This window comes from Rhinichthys klamathensis, unplaced genomic scaffold (assembly GCF_029890125.1).
Source record: "Rhinichthys klamathensis goyatoka isolate OS25496 unplaced genomic scaffold, OSU_Roscu_1.1 h1tg000005l_1, whole genome shotgun sequence".
Lineage (NCBI taxonomy): Eukaryota > Metazoa > Chordata > Actinopteri > Cypriniformes > Leuciscidae > Rhinichthys > Rhinichthys klamathensis.
The window spans coordinates 6,301,268-6,327,086 of NW_026606558.1; the positions used below are offsets into that span (position 1 = coordinate 6,301,268).

At 40.1% G+C, this 25,819-nt stretch overlaps 1 protein-coding gene across 1 annotated transcript in view; it reads right to left on the reverse strand.

The window, feature by feature from the left end:
- sipa1l3 (signal-induced proliferation-associated 1 like 3) overlaps nt 1-25,819 on the reverse strand; it is a 98,886-nt gene that overhangs the window by 40,382 nt on the left and 32,685 nt on the right. The window contains exon 2 of the mRNA XM_056256318.1: nt 1,361-2,950. Coding sequence (XP_056112293.1) covers nt 1,361-2,726 — 1,366 coding nt within the window. The 5' untranslated portion in view covers nt 2,727-2,950. The remainder of the gene's footprint in view (nt 1-1,360; nt 2,951-25,819) is intronic.

Here is a 25,819-nt window from a genome sequence, read left to right on the forward strand (position 1 = left end):
CTACAACACAAATACACCTGCAATACTTTAGTGACTCATTGACTAAGTACCTCAAAAGGTGTTGCTGCACTGGAAAATAAAAGTAAACGGGTAACAAGAAGTAATTGGCACCAAAAGGTAAAATACCTTGGTGGCTTGGAATCATCATTAAGTTAAACATTTAACACTTAAATGAGAAAAAAAGATCACACAATGACTTTAATGGCTTAAAGGTGAAAAGTATTATTTTAAAGTTAAAATACTTCCTCTTTCCCATCTTACAATGGAAATACAACTATAAAGTAAGTCAATCATAGGCTTATTCTCCCAAAAGGTATAAAGCCTGTGGCGCTATTAAAACATCCCAATTAACTGAGTATCTGAGCAACGTAAGCTCAACAAATAGCATGAGTTTGGAGCAGGATTATCTTTTCATCGAAACAATTTCAGATAGGAGGACATGTATAAAATTTCTCTTGCGTTTGCATTTGATGCCGCTGTGGTGCAACAATTAATTATCTTTTACATGGGACATTTGTCATTGTATCCATATCCCCATGTTAAGATGGTTGCATTTTGTGCTGCTTAACTTGAAAATATAAAACTATTATGCATGCCCTTTCTGGCATGCAGCCTGGTCATCGAAAACAAACTTCCAAAAATCTGGATGACAGAGATTACTTCTGAAACAGTAACCTTTCTCACCAGCTTGACTCTTCATAAAAACAGACAACTAATTAGAGCATTCAGATAACTCGCATCTGCAAGGATTTATCTAATGTGGCTAAGAGGTGACGAGCGTGCTATTTTTAGACATTGTGGGTTGTTTTTACAACATTGGCATTTTAAAAAACCAAGACCTTTAGTGAGATTAACATTTGGGAGGCAGATGTGTGGCAGGAGTTTAGCTTCAGCTCCAGTTTGTGCTTCTATTGGCTAATAGAAAGAAGCATTGATAATTGTGGCATGCTTTGATAATCTCTTCCAAAGGAAGGACTATAGGTGGAACTTGGTTTTGCAGGATTAAATAAGCTAAAATAATGTAATGTCCTGTAATGAGACTAAATGAAGGGAAACCACTAAATGTAGGAGTATAGTTGAGGCTAGGGCTGTAGATACAATTGGAGGTCAGACCACCTCTATGAGGTGCTATATTGAACATAAATGATGTAAACCATAAAAGAGAGATTGAAGCTGATCCTGAAAACGCATTGGATTTCAAATGCAATCCAATTATGATATTCAGATGCATTATTCTGATAGATGTATCAATGTAGTTGGAGGTTCTAGTTGACCCAGCCTAAAATCAATTATGGGCAAACGGTACAGTCTTCTAATGTAGCAGTTTCCTTTATCTAGATAGAAACCATAAATGTCCTACCTTTCCCAAAAAAGTGCTCATGGTAGTATTTGGCACCCAGGTCAACATGCTCGATGCAGTGCTTCTGCAGTCTCTCTAACCTCGATGCCCGAACTTCTGGCAGTAACTCCAGTTTGGACACACTGGCATTACTGCAGCGAAGATGAAGCTGAGCCTCCACCACAGCAGGCTCTCCTCGCTCTGCCCACGAGCTCAAGAAGCTGACGTTACGTTCCCCACAGCTTCCGGTCTCATTGAGAAAGTGCGGGCAGCTCAGCAACAACTGTTGCTGAGAGTTGGGGTTAACGCTAGCTGAACCACCTTGCTCTGAATGTTCTAGTCCTAGGGTTGATCCTTCTGATAGGTCTCTGACACTGAGGTCATCAGTGCTAGAAAAGTTGGGCTCCACTCCCCCCAGAGCAATAGCTCTGGAAACTGCCAAAGAAAGAGCAGCTGAAGAGGCAGCCGAAGCTCCGGTGGCCGTATTTCGCCGTTGGGCGGCGTAGCTACGCCGAGCTGCTGCCTCGTGCAAGTCAAACAGAACGCTCTGAGAGTCATAGTGGGCAAAACTTCGCACACATAGCCAGGGTTTGGAAGACAATGTCTCGGGGGGCCGTGTGTCATCCGCATCACCACGTGGATTCTCCGTTTCACCCCGACTGGAGCTACGGAGTTTGCGGAATAAAGAGGAGGTGCCAAGGGATGACTCTGTTCCCCCACTCTTTTTGCGTACACGATTCTCCGGGCGGTCATCGGGCTGTGGCGTTGACAAGAAGGCATGTGAAGAAGGTCCCTCTAAAGAAGCACCAAGCAGCTCTCCAAGCTTGGCAGGGGCTGTGCTACGCTGGTCTGGTCGCTCCTGTTGAAACTGATTTAGCATATCAAAGAAGCTTTGCTCAGACACAGCCTGTACGTTGATGGAAGAGGTACTGCCATATTCCCGGAACAAGCGACTTTCGACCTCCGATTCATCTTGCTCACTTAATGTAATCTCGCTGTTGGAGCGCTGTCGGAGGGGAGCAAATACAGAAGCCCGAAACCTTGGTGGTGTGCCTGGAGGCCTCAGACCTGATTCAAGGAAGTCACCATCCCTGGTTACTCGCTGTGGCAACCTGGTCACACCTCCATGTGTAAGCCCATCCTCACTGTTGACGTCATCCGGATGATTGCCTTGGCCATTCTCAAGCAGCGATTCTCTTGACAGTGCCCTGCGTGGAGGCCACTCAGCAATCCGAGCTCGAACCCCCATTTTGGGCATTGAGACACGGGGTGGTGCAGGATCGCCCATGGAAGAGTGGCCATTATGGAGGGGTAGACGGAGATGGGGTGGAGGAAGAGGTTGAGAGAGGGGGGTGGCACACACCCCTGTATCTCTGTACATGTTCATGGAGCCCACTGTAGTCTCAGGGCCAAAGATGAGGGCAGGGGTTGTGGGGAAGAAAGCATCCTGGATCGAGACTTCTGGTATTCTGTGAGGAGGTGTTGAGATGGACAAGCTCCACACTGCTGTTGCTTCCTCCTCTCACACTCATTTCTTTAGTAGGAAAGGACTAACCTTTCCTAATCTTTTTGGAACAATCATAAAGCTCAAAGGCCACTCAAATCACAGACCTGCAAAAAGGCAAGAAAAAAAGAAAAATTAGTATGGTTTTCATTTAATCTGGATACTTATATACAACATATGAAAACATTCTGTTTTTTTGGGGGGGTTTGTGATCTTTTTTCTTTTCCCTACATACCACTTACTCTAAGCACTTTGGAGCCCCCACTTCTCCCAAACCTTTTTTTCTAATATTGTGATGTTATTTTGCTCAAGGGGATAGCAGTTTTGAGAGAAAAATGCAGAGAAAAGCTGACTGAAACTAAAATAAGAAAAGGGAGTAGGATGAAAAAGAGACAAGAAGAGAAATAGGTTGGTATGAGAGAGGAAGTGAGGTGATCGGATTTCAGATGTGGATTTCTCATACTCCCTTGGGGCTAATCTCTATTCCTCTTCCTGGCAGATATTCTGTATTAAATCCACTATTACCACTTTATTTAATTTTTTTAAATATACAGTCAAGAAAATGATTTACCAAAAATCTCTGAGTAAGCAGCTACAACACCTAGTTCTACTTAGCAGCTGGACAATATTGTTACCTGATGTGATGTAACAATAGATGTAGATAGTACTTGCAAATAAGTGTGAATGAGTGAGTAGATACACCAACTGACAAAAGTAATAGAACAAATGACCTTCGACCTGAGGGGCACCTTGATAACTGTATTGATTTTGGACGTAAAGGAGCGAACCAAAAGTCTGAAAATGTGAAAGTCAGATGTAGTTAACTAGATAAGTAAGTGTTTATCAACAGTTACGGCAAACCCCAATGCCTACTACTACTATATGGCCATGCCCCCTGACACTCCGACAGGTGCTGACAGATTTACCAGCCATGAAAACCATCACCCTGGTCACATGACAGCTATGACAGATGGAAACGTTGGGTCAGCAGGGTGAATTACCTGAGATATAGCTGAAAGTAAGATTAGGATTCTCCCCACATTCAGCTGCACACAAAAGGAGTTACATAACAAGGACTCTGTGCTGGATTACTGATGGGAACTGCTGAGTAGATAATAAAAGGTGGACATTTTACAGACTTAACCAAGAATGCATAAGCATAGGATTCTGATACACTCTAGATTTTGAATGAGACGCTCAAACTTTGTGACAGAGAGAAAGGCCCCTTGAGTCGTACAGTATCTCCACATGCCTCACTGTGAACAAATGACAAAATGAAACTGACAGAAAGTCAAAGAACAAGACAAACACAAAAAGACAGGATACTAGGAAGAGGCAGAAGTAGAGCAAACAGAGGAGCGGGAAGAGAGGAAATCTGACAGGGTTTGTGGTGAAGGAATCCAGGGAAGAGAGCAAGAGGGAATCTGAATCCCAGTGACTCGCTTTAATATGAAAGTCAGCTTGAATCAGGCTTCACTGCAGCTCAGTGACTATGAAAAGCCACTCAGCATCCCCTGTTCCTCCGTGTAACTTCACGTTATCTCCCTTTTCATTGTCTCTCACCATCTCTATCTATTCCATTGCACTCCATCCATCCAAATATTAGATTAAACATCCACAACTTGTCTCTCTGTTTGTGATAAGTAGGCTACAGTAATAGCATTGTATGAGACATCTGTCCATTTATCATTTCAACGGCATTGTTATTGTTTAATGATCCGAGTACTGGCCAAAGAACAGCACACTATACCCCTTTTCCCTCCAAGATTAACGCCATCTACAAGACATTTCTCATACATCATGTCTCTGAGGTGAGATTTAGGCACAATCCCCCCTCAAAATCTATCCCTTCAGGCAAAGGTTCTTCAATACATTTTCAATAATTCATTTCAAGGTCAGTCTCAGCTTAAGACATACATTTTTCAATCTCTCATTGTCTAATAAAAAATAAAGAAATCTATAATGTTTCCAGCAGTTCCTTTTCTGACCACAATTTAAGCTGTACACTAGTTATGAAATAATTACTGATGTGTAGTGTACATCAAATTTATCCTCTGGATCTTAGATTACAATGATACATGGGTAATTCATGAAACAAAAACAACTTCAATACAATCCAGTCAGAACTAAAAAGAGTCATGTAGTTATTCGCAGTGTTTGCTCTAAGCTATGCCACTGGCAATACTTCGCTGATTTTAAATGGGTTGTGTGGAGCACTGCCATAGAGCGGCACTGAAGGTGGCTTTTTGTTTCAGTGAATGTAAAAGCACTTCAAGGTGAGTTTGTGTAAAAGTTTCACCCCCCAACATTTGGCAGATGCCACATCCCAACACTCACAGGGCAAGTTCACAACAGCAGCTGCAGAAATAAGGGGGAAATAATGTGTTACTTTCAAATTGAATGTTTTTCGGTTTCCCTCAGCCTGTAAATTCCTTGTTTTTATTCTGTCTGAGTGAACCGGGAAAAGCAAGTATGAACTGTGATATGCAGACGTTTAGACTAACACACTACTGGGAAGCAAGCCGACACCAAGTGCCAGATCTGAAAGACTTCAAACTGTTTTTAATTGTTCACATAGTAATTAGCTCAGATTCTGCTAGCTCAAACTGAGACCACACACACACACACACACGTAACCAGTAGTGATTTTAATTCAACTAACTTGGGTCTTATGATCCCTCCATCAGACATCAAAAGACAGGGTTTGGTGTCGGTTTGTGAGCCCTGGAGCTTTAAATCACACTAATTTCCTCTCGCTCATACAATTGCAGCCTACAGCAAGTGACTCAGCTTATTATACCTGCCACAGGCTGCCAGTGCCAGGACAAGATCTGTCAATCACAACACAGCTTGTTTCCTCTGACGATTTCCTGTCACTTTGTTTTGGGGCGTCAGACATGAACCCCCTGGTGATAGCAGCTGGCCAGTGTGTGTTTAAAATGGGAAGATGTGCAGTGGAGGGTCGGCGTTTGATCTGCCCTATAGGGTTTACTTGACTGGGTGTGAAGGACAGAGGAAAGCATATGATGCTGGAAATGAAAGGTGAGGATCATGGTGAAGAGAGGAAGGTCGTTACGGTTTCATGAGACTGTATTTCATGAGACTGTCATAATCCTTTAATTCACTAAGATAAGCGATGAAGGTCAAAAGTGTATAAAATCCATTGTATAAGTGAAAGCTAATCAATAAAGCAGAGAAAACGCATGCAAATATGAATTATAGATTAGAGGGAGGTCGTGCATGTGCCACACAGAGGGAGTTAGCAGAAAAAACGGCCACAAATTCTGCAAAATCGACTAGTCTTGGTGATCTGAATGACTAATCTGTCTTATATGAAAAATTATTAGTGCTGTCAGCCAAAAAAGGTAAGTTACACAATAAGACCAGAAACAAACGGGTGCTGTCAATATAAAAGATGCGCTTCCGACACTTAGCGACAAACATATTAACCAATACAAATTAAAAAAAGGGCAAACATCAGCTTATACACTCACCGGCCACTTTATTAGGTACCCCATGCTAGTAACGGGTTGGACCCCCTTTTGCCTTCAGAACTGCCTCAATTCTTCGTGGCATAGATTCAACAAGGTGCTGGAAGCATTCCTCAGGGAGTTTGGTCCATATTGACATGATGGCATCACACAGTTGCCGCAGATTTGTCGGCTGCACATCCATGATGCGAATCTCCCGTTCCACCACATCCCAAAGATGCTCTATTGGGTTGAGATCTGGTGACTGTGGAGGCCATTTTAGTACAGTGAACTCATTGTCATGTTCAAGAAACCAATTTGAAATGATTAGAGCTTTGTGACATGGTGGAAGTAGCCATCAGAGGATGGGTACATGGTGGCCATAAAGGGATGGACATGGTCAGAAACAATGCTCAGGTAGGCCGTGGCATTTAAACGATGCCCAATTGGCACTAAGGGGCCTAAAGTGTGCCAGGAAAACATCCCCCACACCATTACACCACCACCACCAGCCTGCACAGTGGTAACAAGGCATGATGGTTCCATGTTCTCATTCTGTTTACGCCAAATTCTGACTCTAACATCTGAATGTCTCAACAGAAATCGAGACTCATCAGACCAGGCAACATTTTTCCAGTCTTCAACTGTTCAATTTTGGTGAGCTCTTGCAAATTGTAGCCTCTTTTTCCTATTTGTAGTGGAGATGAGTGGTACCCGGTGGAGTCTTCTGCTGTTGTAGCCCATCCGCCTCAAGGTTGTGCGTGTTGTGGCTTCACAAATGCTTTGCTGCATACCTCGGTTGTAACGAGTGGTTATTTCAGTCACTGTTGCCCTTCTATCAGCTCGAACCAGTCTGGCCATTCTCCTCTGACCTCTGGCATCAACAAGGCATTTCCGCCCACAGAACTGCCGCTCACTGGATGTTTTTTCTTTTTCGGACCATTCTCTGTAAACCCTAGAGATGGTTGTGCGTGAAAATCCCAGTAGATTAGCAGTTTCTGAAATACTCAGACCAGCCCTTCTGGCACCAACAATCATGCCACGTTCAAAGTCACTCAAATCAACTTTCTTCCCCATACTGATGCTCGGTTTGAACTGCAGGAGATTGTCTTGACCATGTCTACATGCCTAAATGCACTGAGTTGCCGCCATGTGATTGGCTGCTTAGAAATTAAGTGTTAACGAGCAGTTGGACAGGTGTACCTAATAAAGTGGCCGGTGAGTGTAGATCAGCCTTGGTGTTATTCAGGGACTTCCTAAAAGTATCACAGTCATCCCAAAACACTGACATCCTCTGAATAAAAACAGGAACATTGCTCAAATTTTAATGAAAATGAATTGCTATAGGACAAGGTTGTGAATTTGTTGCAAAGTCCGCTTTGATGACTATAGCATTGGGTACTTCAAGAGAAATTAAATTAGAGATAACTTTTTAGAGAGGGTTGTACAAAGCTGACAGTAGTTACTGTTAGCATTCTAAAGTTAAACCATAGCATGCCTGAAGTCTTAAATGTTAAAACCATATAAATAGTTGTGTTTCTAAATTATTCACAGAAAATCACATCAATAAGGCCGTGTATCCACCAAACCACCAAAGTTTTTCACGCGGCTTTTTTTTATTGTTTTCATAAACGCTCAGTGCCTCGTTACGCTCATGGCGTTTTAAAAACGCGGCGCTGAGTGTTTTTTTCAAGCTGAAGTGCTGAGCGCTCGCCGTTTTTTACTGGTCGCCGAGAGTTGAAGAATGTTCAACTTTGGGTAAAACGCAAAATCACTGTCACTTTTTACCCAGCCGTCCAATCACAGTGTAGGAGGGGCGGGACTAATATCACACCGACCAACTGTCACAACATTCTTCAACGACAACAACCAGCAGAGCTAACCGAACAAAATGGATGAAAAATTAATTTAGTATGAAACAAATTATCTGCGAAATCAGTTACAAGTAAACTGTGCTGCAGATATTCTGTATCATAGCAACCGCTGCGCTGCCAAAACGCTCTCAAGCGCCCACAGCTAGGCGTTTTCAGCAGAGCGTCTAGCGTTTTCAGCTGGCTAAAAACGCTTTGGTGGACACACAGCCTAACTGACCAGTTGGTTGTTGGATGGCCTGACCCATCTGTGATTGTAGCCAGAAAATAATGATCTCAGGAGGCCAGCGGGCTACTAGGAAATGCCCACGTGTGCCATCTGGCTGGCATGTGATCAAACAGTGCACAGGTGTTTGGGTTTGTGAATGTGACAGTGAGAGCTATACACGTGTAGTCTTAGTGTCTAAGCACACGGCTGAAAAAGGAACAGGAATAGGCCTAGTATTTTCATAAAATAATATCCATATTGTAGGCTACCTGATGGCGCCAAAATTTAATTCTGACCAATTTATTTAACCATCCAAGCAACACACACACACAAACACGTAAGCCATAAAAACACCTAATCATGTTTGCTAAAAAAAACATGGTAGAATTCACACTTGACTGGCCAGGAAACCAAAAGGATCTGGAAGAATCCAGAAGCGGAGCAGCAAAACGAGAGGAGGAGGAAGTGAATTCTGCCTAAGAGCAACAAAACTCGAAACACCAGTTTGTCCTTGGGGCTCCTAAACACAGCATTGCAAACACACACATAGACAAGCTTTGTTCAGAGCCATTATCACACCACACAAACACACAACACAGAAGAGGAAAAACAGGTCAGCCCACACACCAGACAAACAAATCATCAAGAATTGAAACAAACAAATGAGGCTGCAGGCTGAAAATCTCCCAGGTGGGGCGTCAGGGAGTGTCCTTCTGTCTGTTTATCTCTACAACAGTGCTCTTATACCACCAACAAACATCTCTTATTGTGCAACCAAACGGAAAGCTTGTAACGGTATCCCACTAGCTGTCTTTCAGGACCTAGTGAGCTGCCTACCTAGACATTTATACGCAACACAGGCCTGTTCAAACTGTCAAGACAAACATTCAAATATAACGGTCATATGCCTATGATGCCTAAAAGTTTTATGAAGGTGGGCAGCTCACTAGGTTTTGAGTGTCGAACCGAACCATAAATGATGCTCAAAAATGGCATCTAGGTGGTGAACTTTAGTAGGTTTTGGGTCTGAAACCAAATATGTTGACTCGAACGTCTGAATTGTTCCAAAAGTGTTCCATTTCAAACTGAACATTCCAAAATTGAAACAACTGTGTTGAATCAAACATTAAACTGAACATGTTGAATCAGAAATGCCAAACTGAACATTCCGACATGCCAAAAATGTCGTCCAGGCAGTGAAGTTAGTAAGTTAAGCCAAAAAAAACAAATGTTAATTTGAACGTTACAACATGTCTATGGTGTACAAAAATGTTATCTATATAGATAGGTAATTAGCTAACTAAATATTGAGTGTTGAATCATACGCGATAAATCAAACTTTCAAAAATGCTCAAACATGCCCAATAGTGAACACACAATATCAATCATTCCAACATCTCTGTGATTTGTTCATGTCATCTACGGGGACTACTAGGTAGAGGTCAAATCAAACATGTAGAATTTAATGTTATGATATGGCTATGTTGCTCAAAAATGCTGTCTAGAAAGTCAGCTCACTAGGTTGAGTGTAAAATGTTGAATCCAACATGCCAGTGATAAATCAAAATTCTGTCTTGGCAGTAAGGTTACTAGGTTTTGAACAATATGAATGTTATAGCATATCTATAAAAACATTTTAGTTTCGCAGTCAGCTCACAAGTTTTGAGGGTTGTACCAAACACGTCAAATCAAATGTTTCAACATGTTTATGATACTAAACATGCCATCTAGTTGCATGATGCCAAACCACACATTTTAAACTGAACATTTCGAAATCTAATTGAATGTGTCGAATCAAACATGTACTGATCACCAACACCAATTATGTAGAACAATTCTGTAGTTACCTCACTATAAAACATTAAATCAATCATGTCAACCTGAACGTTCCAACATACCAATGACGCTCAAAAATGCTGTCTGAGCAGTAGCTTACTAGGTTTTGAACCTGAAACTGAACATGTCAATTTAAATATTTCAACAAGTCTATGATGTTCAAAATGACGTCTATGATGTGTCAGATCCGTGCATTCGGTCTTAAAGTGACAGCAGCCTAATATCCCTGCTGTAGTTAATGTTAATCAGAGAAAAGGAGATAATCACTCACTGTTCTTGACTCAATAACTTCTGTATTAATCTATAAATAATGAATACAGTGAGGACTATGCATTGTTATTTTACATTTCATTTTTCAATTTATGTACCTGAATACTACTGTTAAACCTTAAACTATTACTGTACCTGAAAAACTTAAAGCACTGTTTTTTTTTGTATTTATGCATACTCTTACAATTTGTTCATTTGTCATTACTGACTGTTTAATTGTATTTATTAATTTAGGAATCAGGAATTTGAAACTTCACTGGTATCTAAAGTGTTGGTTCAACTTTATTAAAATAAGTCAAACAATTGAAATAAAATGTTCCAATATATCTATGAAGCTAAAATATGCCATCTAGGCAGTGAGCTCACTAGATTTTGAGAAACCAAATATAATTGAAGATGTGCAATTATGGTATCCAGGTAATGATCTCACTAGATTTAGACACTGCCATCAAGATGAGGAAACTTACAATATAATGAAACACGGTGAATTCCCAGTTCTAGGTCATGTTTAAGCAAAATCCCAGTACTAAGGAAGCCATGAGCTCTGGGTCAGTCAGTTCCTTTATGTGGGCGTCAGCAAGCTGTCAGAGGACGGAGTGATCTGTCAGAGACCAGAGTGAGACGTTGGCATTACTACCTGCTGCTATAGAAACAGCAGCTCACCAGGACAACAGTACAAGCTTTCATTACGTGTTGTGTGTGTGTGTGTGTGTGTCAGCGAGTGTTTTTGAGAATCAGGAGAGAAACACAACAATGAGAGAAAATGACATGGTACATGTCAAAATAATAAGCTTGATATTATGAATTACAACACACAAGGTGCGATACAACATCCATGAAATAACAGTAGATACGGCATGTGTGTGTGTGGCAGTGCCAGCCCGCAGGCATCTACCCACTGTCTCCTCAAACAATAGTCAAAGCAAAACTGATGGGTACAAGCTGACAGCTGCTGCTCTTGCCTTCGTACCGCTAATACAGTTCGCTCTTCTCACACACACACACACACACACACACACACACACACACACACACACACACACACACACACACAACACAGAAGGCTTTGGAATGTCTCCTCGTAGTATAGGACATCAAAGGCAGCCTAAGCCTGATTCATAGCTCATGAATTTTGGGTTTATCTATCTCATACAGGCATAGACACGAGCTGTTTTAGAGGGAAAGATAAAAGTGTGCGTGTGTGTTCCTGACCTTCTATACGCACACACACTCTCATACTGAGGGGACAAGGGAGACACGCTCCGGCACACAAACATTCCCTGCGGTGTCAAACATTATGGCCTGACAGTCCCGCCCATCAATACTGATCAATTCAGCTCTATTTCCCCTCCCGACTGTTTGTGTGAAGGTGAAGTGTGTGAGTGTGTGTGTGAGTGTGTCTATGCGGCTGGTAACGGTGTGCAACAATGCTGGATCGCGGACCTCGGGCGATACACACCTATGTTTAGTTCACACTGGGCGTCTGACACACTCCTGATTCCATCAGTGAGAATTTACAGCTCTGACTGCCACTACAACAAATCACATTACAACCCAGCGCTGCTTCACCATGACAACACATTACAGCATGCTCCACTTCATCCAATTAGGCCTGCCAAGACTCAAAATACAGCACACTAAGGCAGTGGGCAGAGAAAGGGTATTTTGAGGTTAGGCACACAGACAGCGTTCTGTGCACAGGCCTAAAGGAGCAATATGCATGCTTGTCTTTGGCATGTAAACATGTTTCCAAAATCAATTAGTTGGTGGCTTCCAGGAACGAATGGTCAACTAACTGGGCTTAAGGTAGTCCTGAACAATTAGGCTGGGTTCAGGTTCACCTGACAGGTATAAACGCCTTCACGTAAGACTCATTCTGATATTATTGTATGATAGAATGGAACAAAATTGTCACAAAAACAGAAAATGAGAAGAAAAAAATCTAGATATCTATACTTCTATAAATGGACAATGTTTACATAATCTCAAAAAAGCAGATATTCGGCATTAAATGGATATGCAAGATGTCTGCATCATGCATTGCATTAGCTTGTATTATCTTTTACAAAACAGTTCAAAACATTGAGGTCTTTTAAAAAAATAAATTAAAATAAATTAATACATTTACACATTGATCAAAAGAGACAGTAAAGACATTTCCAATGTTACAAAAGACTTTGATTAAAAATAAATGGTGCTCTTTTAAACGTTCAATTCATCAAAAAATCTTGAATAAATAATAACTTTTAATCAACACTAGGGCTGCAAGATATTGAAGAAAAATGCGACATTCGATATGCGATATACGATAATGCTTAAAGTGTGTAAAATGAACTTAAATTATCTTTAAAATTACATAACCTACATACGTGTTTCACATTCTTTTTGTGACAAGAAAACATCCCTACAACTTCTGAAAGTGAACAGCAGTGTTTTACTGTAGCATAAGAAGTGTTATTTTGACATCAGAGTTAACCCCGGGTTTTAGGGTTTCAGGTAGGCCTACACTAGGATTATTTAACAACAGAACGTGAATAATCAAATGTAAAAATAAAACACTGCTTAGTTTTCACTGTTTAAATTAAATGTATACTGATTCTTATTAAAGCTACAAAAGTTATTCAGCCAAGAGCAGTGAGTGATTTTCTCTGTTATTCATGACCGCAGTTATTGCAAGCGGTTGCGATACGCATATTGCGATATACATTTCGATATATTGTGCAGCCCTAATCAACACTGATAATAAATGTTTCTTTGAGCACCAAATCATCATATTAGAATGATTTCTGAAGGATCATGTGACACTGAAGACTGGAGTAATGATGCTGAAAACTCTTTGAATCACAGGAAAAAACTAAATTTGAAAATATATTCAAATAAAAAACTATAAAAAATATTTCACAACCCCAAGCTTTTGAACAGTATAGTTTATCTATATAATCTCACAATATCCGTTCGGTTTTCAAATATTTCAATACGATGCATTAAGTAAACATTGTGTTAAAAATGTTTGCTGAATTTAACATATATCTGTATCATTCATTAGGTTAGCCTATAAATCATATCTTTATATCAGACCCTTCACCTTTAAATGTACTGTCTTTAAGAATGACAGCTAGTGGTCGAGATCGGTACTGCAGTCCAAATTCAAAATATCAGCTCACGTTTGCGGTCACGTCTGCAATGGAGAGCCACACATTAGAAGGATTCTTCAATCTGAGCCGCATGAATATTGTAAAAAGGTGTTATTAGTGTGACTAATAATGAAACATCGTCTCCTCGTCTCTCTGACTTCCGAAGTTTTCTGGCAAACGAGTGAGACTCTAAATACACGTACAGCACAATCTCTCAGAGTTACCCACTGAAACAGAGCAGTATCTGCCTCTGAACAGAATCGGCATAATGTAATGTCTTTATAGTCATGCTGCTTTGACAGTAGAAGAGTCTCCTCAGTGCAACTGTTCTACCCCAAATATGTTAAAAGCTTTCTGGGAAGCTATTGTGGACAATTTCCCACTCTTACTTCAAATTCAGCATCTTGTAACCGTCCTGACAGCTGAGAATTACAACGGTTGGAAGGGTGACAGTGGAAACACAACATCCTGTTATTGAGACGCAACCGTGACAGAACCGAGGGCTCGCTGGCACAGAGTCGGTGGCAGAGGGATGTGTGATACAGATAGACAGACAGATATTTCTGTCCTAATAGCAGTGCGTTTACAGTACAGCCATGGCGATCTGCTGATGAATTCAAATGTGAAATGCACTGTGGGGAGTTTGTAGAGGGCCGAGGGGACGCTTTTCTCTCAATGTAAGATAACGAGGGGCAGGGCAAAGAAACCTGAGCATTTAGACAAGAAATGAAACCAAAAATGTTTGGAGTAATTCAATTTGGGTAATGGGGAGATTGAAATCAGTATGCTGGTCAGGGTGTTGTGTGATAAATTAAACCGGTCAAACTAATTTTACATATTGCAACTTAAGCATCCATTTTGGTCACACTGCTAACATGCTGACCTGTTGTAGATTTTAATTTGTGTGCACTAAATATATGCTTGCTGACACTGTAAAAATGTGTCATCGGAGAATCACTAACATAACATTTAAAGGGACAGTTCACCCAAATATGACATTTTTTGTATCATTTACTCACCCTCAAGTTGTTCCAAACCGGAGTTTCTTTCTTCTGCTGAACACAAAAGAAGATATTTTAAAGAACGTTGGTAAACAAATAGATTATGTGTCAGTGACTGTTTGGTAACCCATATAATTTTTTTTACAAGTCGGCAAACTAATTTATTATTAATAAGGAAGAAAGTTGAGCAAGAATCGTTCTGGAATCGATTCGTGACTCCCAGAATCGGAATCACATTGGATAAGTAATTAGGGAACTATTGTTTCAGTCCATGGTTTCAGCCCTCCAAAATAAATAAATTAGCTGAAATTGTTTATTTCTTCTGTTTCTTTCAGCCAATTATTTTCTGTTACTGAAATTTCAGCACATCACTAGACAAAATGTATAAAGAAAGTGTGTGTTGAAAGAGAAGAGGGGTAAAATAGGGGCTCTGAGTTTGACCTTGATATGGGAAAGCTTCAGCCTCAGGCACAGTCTCAGTATGGCTGCGACTGCAACAACACACACAACATCCTTTACATGTCGCCGAGGCAAGACATCATTTTATTTACAACTTGAGAATAAGCGCATATAGAAAACTTCACTTCAAACTCAGAGAGAACAAAGAGCTATTCATGGTTTCCCGAGAATCAATCTCTCAGCATTATCTCATCTCTAACACCCCAAGCCAGCCTCCGCTCTTCTAAGTCCAAATCTAAGTTCGCAGATCCATGATAAAGCCCACACCGCTGCTGGATTCATATCATACACACAGAAATGCACACTATTGTGTCTCCATCACGGCAGTCATGTGAGGCGTCATCTGATGCTGGGATGCACATTCATTCTCGCCGTCTGATATCAAAAGTAAAGTCGTCCTATCGCCCTCACGTTCTCATGTTGGGGTAAACAGCTTTATGATTCACGTGTTGATGGTACTTTTTCAAACGCAAAGCAGTCAAAAAAAAAACCCGAGATTACTTAAGCCGAACTCTTAGAGCACAGGACAGCCATTACAAACATCTCGACTGCTTTAGAGATCTCTCAATGACAATCAGTGGGAGAGCTGCCAAAGAGCAATTTCCATCTATTACGCCTGATGACTAATTACTCTCTTTCAGTTCCAAGAAGTGCTAGAAATTATGCAACCGGAGGAAACATCAACCCAGTCGAAGTGAAGAGATGCTAATAATAATCCCTTGCAGTTTCGCTTTTCCTCCAGACTTATGCTCAGAGTCACAGTCCAAGCCGTTACAATGGCTTCTTCATGACAATATAAGGGATAAAAGGTTTAATTCTTGGTAGCTGCTGACAGCACTGCTGCCTGTTCCTAAAGCCTTACCTCAGGTACTTCAAAACCGTTTCTCCTCAAAAGTCTTCCTCTGAGGCCTTCTTGCATTCATTTCAGTGACACACACACACACAAATTCACATTTACTCACACCAAACGCACTTTCAAGTCGCGCTCAGAGCGAGCGCTTTTGTTGTGTTCCTTGTTATCTTTTTTGCATGTGACGATTTTTGAATGTGACGATCTGTGCATGAGTGTTAATAAATGTGATATCTTTGGTTATATTTTTCATTGATATTTTGTTGAGAAACGGACTTTTGAAATAATAGACTTAATAAATACGAGTACACCACACGAAATACATTAAAGGCTTTGTTGATCTGTTTATTGTACCAAACCTTTGTTGTGTGAAAATTGTGTTAGTTTTTATTTTAATTTCTGTTTTGTTAAACTAACAATACATACATTTACACACTGAATATTATTTTGTGCGAGATGTTTTTGTGAATGAACTCCACGACTATACATTTGTTTTGTGTTGTAACTGGTGGCTTATTGAGTTATCCTGGGTTAAATGGTTGTGTTTTTGGTAGACCTAATTCTACCTGCCACCCGAATTAATCCATTTCCAATTGAATTCCTTTTGTATGGCATGCCAGCGTTACATAAGTATTGTAGGAAAAAAATGTATCCCGATGACACCATCAGGAGCTGGTTTCCAGCCCTTCAATATTAGTAAATCAAGTAGACATTAGTGTGACCACTATGGATTTTCAAACTGACAATGCTAATATATAGAGCAGTGCAGCCATTGGCTTACAACGTCTCATTTTTAATAGATCAGTGCATTTCAAGTTCGCACAGATATTTGAGAAGTGATCAAAACATGAGTAATGATCTAAACATCTAGTGTCCAAATACTTTACTTTATTCTAAATAGAGAATCTATAATTTTCTAAATAATATAAAACATAACAAACAAAAGTGTTTTGCTATATTTTGTAAAAAAAAAAAAAAAAAAAAAAAAAAAATATATATGTTTTTTCTGTCTCTTACGCTCCCAAAGGCTGCATTTATTTGATAAAAAATGAAAAAATAAATGTATTATTGTGAAATATTATTACAATTTTAAATAACTTTCCTCTTTTAATATATATTAAAATTTAATTTATTCCTGTGATTTAAAGATGAATTTTCAGCATCATTACTCCAGTCTTCAGTGTCACATGATCCACTTCAGAAATTATTCTAATAAGCTGATTTGCTGCTCAAAAAAACATTTCTGATTATTGTCAGTGTCGAAAACAGCCATGCTGCTTAATATTTTTGTAGAAACCGTGATACTTTATTCAGGATTCTTTTATGAATAGAAAGGTCAAAAGAACAGCATTTATTTGAAAAAGAAGTTTTGTCTTTACGGTCATTTTTGATCAACCGAATGCTGATTCCTTGCTGGAAAATAATTTGAATGATAGTGTACATGTCAATCTATTGACCTAAGTGAGGCCACTATAACAATATCAAATGAGATTGTCAAGGGTTTTGACTCGCACACATTGACATTCTTTGAATGATCCAAGTATGATCTGCATCAACCCCGCAGTGTTTTAAAAAGCAATATATTACATGCTTTCAGAAACACAGTTCTTTTGTTTAAACAGATCCTCCAGGAACTGGGGATCTGGCAGGGTCTCTCAGACTCATGTTTGACCCAGAGCAGGAATGCAGGGATTCAGGCCATTTCCTTCAGCTGTCTGCCTCCAACTCTTCAGCCAGAGAACAACACTCATCTCCTCCTCTGTTCTATAAAGGCTTTCGCACCGGAGGAACCTTTCCATAGTTCCTAGAACTAATGTCGGAAGTACCTGCTTTTTAGCGTGTTCGAACCGCAGGAACTGGGAATGATTTCAGTTCTAGGAACGCCTTTTGGGGGAACTAAACCCAACACAATAGACACTAACAGTGACGTAAGTGTACACCGATTGGCCGAAGGCACGTGATAAACACCACCATCAACCTTAAAAAAAAAAAAAAAATACACACATTATAGCCTATATATTTACTCCAAGAACTAACTCTACGAAGATGGAAAACAGTGATAGATGGACCTTTCAACCTTTACTCTGAGGAAAACATCCAATGCGACTTTGAGGGGACCAAGTGAGCTCAGCTAGCGACATTGGGCATCAACCACACGGCAAACACTAATACTTATTCGTATACTGTTACAGGGGTTAAAGTGAAAAAAAAAATTTTCTCTGTTCCCTTTGTTCTTTAGGTTAACTTTACTGACAGAGAGAATTAATGGCTCCTGTCACTTTAAGATCTGCCGCTGCTGACAGGATCTGACTCACGCATCTCATTCTCTCACTATTATTTACTTCCATTTAAGATTTTATTTAACTCATTTAAGACTGTTCTTGTGAGGATACTCGACAAAACTGACATTTTGGCATAAATGTGTGTGTTATGGTTCGTTCAAGCGCGAAAGAGAACTCGATACTGGCGCGCGTCTTTCTGTGTGTCGTGTGTGTGTGTGTGTGTGTGTGTGTGTGTGTGTGTGTGTGTGTGTGTGTGTGTGTGTGTGTGTGTGTGTGTGTGTGTGTGTGTGTGTGTGTGTGTGTGTGTGTGTGTGTGTGTGTGTGTGTGTGTGTGTGTGTGTGTGTGTGTGTGTGTGCGCGTGTGTGTCAGGAGGACATTCACTGACAGCACGTTCTCTTTTGTCTTGTCGCGCATGATTGGTTTAAAGCATTTGCGTGAATAAGAACATGGTCATAACCCTAGCTAAAGGATGACAGAAAGAACGGATGCAGCGTTAATTGCGTTAAATATTTTAACACAGCTGGACAAAAATGAATCGCATGCAAAAATAATAAATTTTTCCTCACGGCTGCACGCCGGAGATCCGGCACGGTGCCGGAATACTTTAAGCCCTGCTGTTAACTTTCTTTGTGTAACAGTACAGGACTGGTAAACAGATCGTAAACTAACGAAGATGGAGAATGGGAGAGCTGTGTGCTCAGGCAATGGCGTTCTCAGTGCCGTCAAAATAAGTCACAAGTTCAACAACCAGTGGTTGTGTAAATGCAACCAGGAGAATGGCCTAGGGGAACCTTTAGTTCTCGGGGAACTACCCTGGTGACTAGTTCCTATAACTAAGGGTGCTTTCACACCTGTAGTTCGGTTCATTTGGTCCGGACTAAGGGCGAAAAATGATACTTTGTATCATTTTCAGGCGTTTTGGTTCCTTTTCACACCACACTGATTGCTCTGGTCCGAATCAGATGATGAGTTGATGAAACGAACCAAAATGCAGTCACGTGACAACATCCACATCACTCGTTGGCCAGAGGTAACTGCACTTCGATTGGTCAGAATCAACGTGCGGGAAAATTCCAGAGCTCCCGGAAGTAAACAAAGAGGAGGAAAATCCGGCAGACAGCGTTTGACTATGGAGAGTCTACGACTGCGTGGGCTGATAGTATCCCTGGTCATAGTATATTACTTTAGGCAAACAATTACATTTCATAATGAATCGAGGATGCGGCTTGAACAAAATGTTTTAATGCACTGCACGCGGCGAAGTCGCACCTCCTCAGAACTCCACGTTTGTCCGCGAGCTGCATGCTAGTGCAAAATGTCAACAAACATTATTCCTCATCCCATAAAACACAGCGCGGCTGACTACGGCAGCTGGTTTAGTCCAAAAATACGCAGTTCTCTGACAGTTGGGTCTGTTCGAGTTCGGATCACGTTCTCACCACAAACGAACCGCTCCAGAGTTCGTTTGAAAGCGTACCGAGACCACCTCTTCGAGGAGGTCTCGGTACGCTTGTTTGGTCCGCTTTTGGTGCGCACCCGAGTGCGATTGCTGCTTTCACACCTACCCAAACGAACCGCACCAATTCGGAAAACGAACTCTAGTGCGATTCAACCGAACTAAACAAGGCAGGTGTGAAAGCACCCTAAGTTCCTAAAACTACCGGGTGCAAAAGCCCCTTATAGAGCCTATGTCCTCCACTCATTTCCTTACACACTTTCTCTAGTTCTTTTTATTCCCTTTATCTCTATTATTTTACTTCTTTTTTTTTTTTTTATGTATATGCTCTCTTCTATAGACAAAACTCCACTTCCCACTCTCTCAGTCTCTCTGTTGGCAAACTTCTGAGACTGTGCCAACAACCGCAGGGGTCCCGATAATGATGACAGCCTACAGGACTGAATTACATCCCCACAGCTGCTAGAGCTACATCAGTCTCCCGAGAGAGCGAATGTACATGTACACGCACACACACACACACACACACACACACACACACACACACACACACACACACACACACACACACACACACACACACACACGCACACACGACAGAATGCACTCTAGCTGGCACACATGACTACTGTGTAAAAAAAGGGTCATAGGAAGTGCTGGATATGTTCACTTGCTTCCAATTATTGAGCTGTCAACACTAAAAACTGCAGTAATTCCTAAAGAAGAGTCACATGAACAACCTCTCTGTAATGATTGTGTAATGATCACATTAGAAAGATTTGTTCCAATAATTCTTGTGTTATTTTACCTCATCAATTCAATTCATACACCAGTCAGTCCAAGCAGTGCAGGAAACACTGGTGTGATGCATGACTGAATCAGTGCTGACATTGAGGGACTTTAACAGACGAGGAATTACATTAGCATGCAAGCATCTCAGTTTCTTCATGTATTATTTTCATAACCATGTCCAGGCATGCACCTATAGTTTAACCCAATCTAATTAATGTTATGATATACTGACAGATACATAGATACTTATCTGATCCCTGAGGTAAAATGCTGTGACTAACATTTATCTAGGCGAGACACAGCAGCGAGTCCATGGAGGCCCATTTGGGGGGACAACTCATGCCGTCCTGTGATTGAGTGTCATCACATAATGAATGTGTATGATGATGAGAGCTGTGCCATGAGGGGGCCGAAGACACAACCGGTAACTGGAGTACACTGCAGACAGCTTAACAAGAACTGACGGACCTAGTGATGAGGACGAACAGCATCCGGTGGGGACAGACAAGGCTTTGCAGGCCAGGCCTGAGCGAATGCTAAAGCTTCCCTTCCTCTAGTTTTTGCTTTAAAAAAAAAAATCTCCCCCAGGATAGACACTCACTTTGGATTAACATTGGGTCAATCATAGATTAAAGCGTCTTAATTAAAACTTCATCCCAGACAGCTACGAAAATAACAACTGCAACAACAACAACTGAAACACAACATTAAGTGTAAAGCAAGATGGCATGGCCTTGCCCCCCAAAATATTGTAATGAATTAATCATGTTAACAATATTTTTGTCTCATTTAGGGCAACTAACTTTGCGGAAGAACTGTTTATTCATATTATTAATAATAAAAACAATTATTGTATTACTAATTAATAATATTAACAACACTAATAAACAACCACCATTCACACAGTGAACAATATTAATAAAACAGCCTTTTTTTTCCCTCATTTTGGTCAAACATTACTTGGCAAAAGAATTGTTTATTTCTATTATATTCATATTTTTATTTTTATTAAAGCTACTACCGCTAATAGCACTAGTACTAAAGTAACAATAAAGATAAATTATTATAATTAATAATTATTATTTATAAGCCTTAAGTCATTTATAAACAATATTTAGGTTCTATTACTTGGCAGAAATTTTTTTTATTCCCATTTCTATTGTTGTTGTTGTTGTTATTACTCCAAGTTATATAGTTGGCTATATGAGAAAAAAATTATAGTCTGTTTTTTGAATGCCAAGTACAGAAGTGAGAATGGTTTGCGCTCACAAATATAATGAAACTGTATATCTTCAGACACGGCTCATCTTTAATTCGTTGGATATTAAAGATGCTACATGATTCATATGGATGTTTGTTTCTGGAGCTTAATTGCACATCACATGGTTCTCACTCTTTTAAACATACACAGATGTACACTAACCCTCAGGGGACATGCTTTTAGATAAACAGATTAATAACTTAATCTAATAACCCAGTATAATCGGATGGAATGCAAGAGAGTTAATTGAACAACTCATTTACATGAGCACAAAAGTTATTTTCCCATGAATCTACACAGAGGTATAAAAAAAAAAAAAGATCTGGACACCCACGTTTTTCAAAATCAACTTTTTAAAAGGGTTTATGCTGCATGTCTTTAAAATAAGCACCACTTCTTTTCTGATACACATATCAGATCAGACAAAGCTAGCATGTGGTCTAAACTCATGTAACAGAACTGAACCCTCTCTAACCCCAACCAACTAACCAACACGACCAAACACACAATAGCATGGGTCATGAGGCATTAGAAAGGGGGAGGAGGGTTACTGTATTCGAACAAAAGAGTCTCTGACACAGTTTCTCTTCTGTCTGCTCCTCTCCCTCTTTTTCAAACAAAGAACTTGCATGCGTGAATTTGGAAAATGCGAGAGAATGCAAACGCATCTGCATGTCTGAAAATGCCAGGCTTTGCATGTATTACTGCATGTGTGCAGATTTCTGAATGAGTCTGCAGAGCTCTTGTGCTTTCACTAGCAGATCGGCCTCCGAAGATGCCCTAGATCGCTTTCCCTTCGTTGGAAAGATCTGAGTGGCTCTTTGTGGGAAAGGGCTTTTCAGAGCTGTCATGAGAACCAGATAAAGCAGAAGCCAGTGCTGAGGATGATGGAGCCAGTGATAGAGATAATGCTGCTACTCTAGTCCTCATGAAACGACGCCTTTCTCTGAGTTACACCCACTAACAATGAGATTAGAGAGAGAGAGAGAGAGAGACAGAGAGAGAGAGAGAGAGAGAGAGAGAGAGAGAGAGAGAGAGAGAGAGAGAGAGAGAGAGAGAGAGAGAGAGAGAGAGAGAGAGAGAGAGAGAGAGAGAGAGAGAGAGCGCTTTGTGATCCATGTTAACTAGAAGAGGGATTTTTCCTCTGTTCCCTGTTTGGGGCCCAGGGGAGTCAGTGTCTTGTTTGTGATTGTTTCCTAGCATACATTCAGCACTAACATTGTTTTTCCAACGTCTCCAACGTTCATAACCCAAAAGTTCAAAAGAAAGCAATTACCTCAGTTTGCAAAAATAAAATAAAAATTGCACAAAATCTTATAAATCTAATTCATTAGATTATGAGGTCCATAACTAGACCAAAACAGCGCCAACAGACAAAGGCCAGTCATGCTTCAATAAATAAGGAATCAAGATAACCTTTTGAAGGTAAGGTTAAAACATTTATTATTTGGAATCTGAAAATACAGCTGGAGAAAGATAAAACCTATTGAAGGAAGTCAGAATTAAAGGGATAGTTCTCCAAAAAATCGAAAATCGTTATTAATTAATAACTTATGTCTTACCAAACCCATAAGACGTTTGCTAAACTTCAGAACACAAATGAAGATTTTGATGAAATCTGAGAGTTTTCTATCTCTCCATAAACAGCGATGCAACGAGCTCAAACGTGCTGCGTAACACGAGAATGAACCTCATTGGTTCTCACACGTCAAATGAACATGTGACGTGTGACAGTGGCAGTTGTGTAGATGTCAATGGAGGGACAGAAAGCTCTCAGATTTCATCAAAAAGATCTTTATTTGTGTTCTGAAGATGAACGAAAGTCTTACAGGTTTGGAACGACAAGAGGGAGAGTAATTAATAACAGAATTTAATAAATAAGTGATAAATAAGAATATCTCCACTAACACAAACAAATAAAAACACTTTCATCACAGTCGTCGCTCTCTCATAGTGAGAGTTTGTGGCTTTTAAGATCAGCTTGTGTTCAGACTCATTCCACCACGAGTGAGGAGAAAGACAAAAAATAAGGGAGAAGAAAAAAAGAAAGAATTTGTTCGAGAATATTTTTGTGGAACTCACTCTCTCAAAAATGTATAAGTTCAGAAAAGTTATTTTCTTAATTTTTCCCAAATTGTGTTCGAGGAGGACACTTGCCGGTGGCCAACGTCTGAAGCACAGAATAGGAGACTACAATATGTGTCTCAGTTCAGAATATCATCCTACTCTTCACACTATTGCAGGAGCATATAGTATGAATACTGTGCACAACATGCAAAGTTTCACCCGAAATGTCAACATAACCCATATTTTCCAAAATGTGCAGCATTATACAACAAAGCACAAAATCCCACAATGTAATGCCCTCGACCTGACATTTCCAGTGAGACAAATGAACCGGAAGTTTTATGAGTCATGATTTTCAACGTCGTCCTTAACTCATTATTTGACCAGACTGCCAATAGTTAACTTTACATCACAGGAATAAATTACATGTTAAAATGTATAAATAGAAAACAGTTATTTTTGAATATATAACATGTAACAGTCAGTATTTTTAGGCTACTACTGAAAAGGATCAAGAATATAAAACAAATATATTCAAATCTATTTTAGGAATAGTTAATACTACTAAAGCACTAGTTCATACTACTTATACTTCGCCCGGTTCAAATCTCCCAATTTTGAATGAACCCTTAATCTTCATCTTCTTTTCATGCGCTCTGCTAAACACACACAGACACACAACCAACCCAATATAACTGCTCCTCTTTTAGTCATTTTATCAGTGTACGTGGAGTCTCACTTGCCCCCAAATCTTACCAAAGTCAATCAACACGCTTACAGGAAGAAAAATTGACACACCAGCCCCAAGCATTTCTTCCTTTTATAATGTATAACAAGCATCTTGTGTTGTGGTATTCATGTGGTGTGTGTAATAAGCATAGGTGTTGCAGTATTGATGCGGGGTGAGCGCTCAGGCGATCGGTAACACAGCTCTGAACGATCCGCTATAATCACCGACAGTGGCTGAATTATTCATGCACGGGGCTCCTCCCGGCCTGTGTGTGTGTGTGTGTGTGTGTGTGTTTGTGTTGTAATCCCAACCCTCCCACGACTCCTGAGTGTATCCCAACTCTCCTGCACGCCACATTCCTCACGCCTGTGTCTGGATGCGTTAACGTTTGCACTCACAATAAAATACCAGCATGCACATATTCCCCAGCCTAAACACACATTCTTAAAAAGAGATATTTGTCTGGTAAGTGAATGATGTGGTCTGAGGTGATGTCGAGCAAAATGTTACACCCCACCCAAACCCGTACAAGTCTCAACATGTCTGTGTACAGGAAACCAAAGACCAAATTCAAAATTGTAAATGTTGATTACTGATCAATCACGATTGTTGTCATTTTGAGAATTACATTTTTCACCAATAAGCAAAAATCAAGACAATTTCAACTCACACGAATGGTTTATTTAACGCATTTACTAATTGTAGTTTCCCGATTTATTATAATATCATATAAATGAACACTCCAGCATTATGAAAACTCGTCAAATTGAAAAGCTTTTCTCAAAAGCAGTAATTCCAATAATTCCAAATTACGTTAATGTTTTTCTATTAAAACGACATAAAAAAAAAACTTTGTCACACAGCAAGTGCATTTATTCTGCAACCAAAAATCACAAAATGGTTGAGAATTGTTGAAAAAAATAGAGGGATTGTGTGTTTTTATTTTATTTTTAAACTAAATTGGTGTCATCTTTTTACGTCAACAAGATTGTGTGTTGATATAGTCAGTTAGTGTTTAAGTCATGGGGGAAAAAATACATTTTCATTAATGAAATGAACATACTGTATAATCACAAAGGACCAATATTTGAGTCGTTCCTCAGCATTAAGTGCACATCCACGGGGACAAATGTGAGAGCGAGGCGTTTATCATTGAGCAGACTCAGTCAGCAGTTAACTTCAACAGCGTGCATTTACAGGGCTCCGCATCCCTTTGAGATATGCTGTAATCTAACTCCCCCTCAATCTCTATTCCTTCCCTGAGCCAGATGGACAGAGTAGGAAAAAG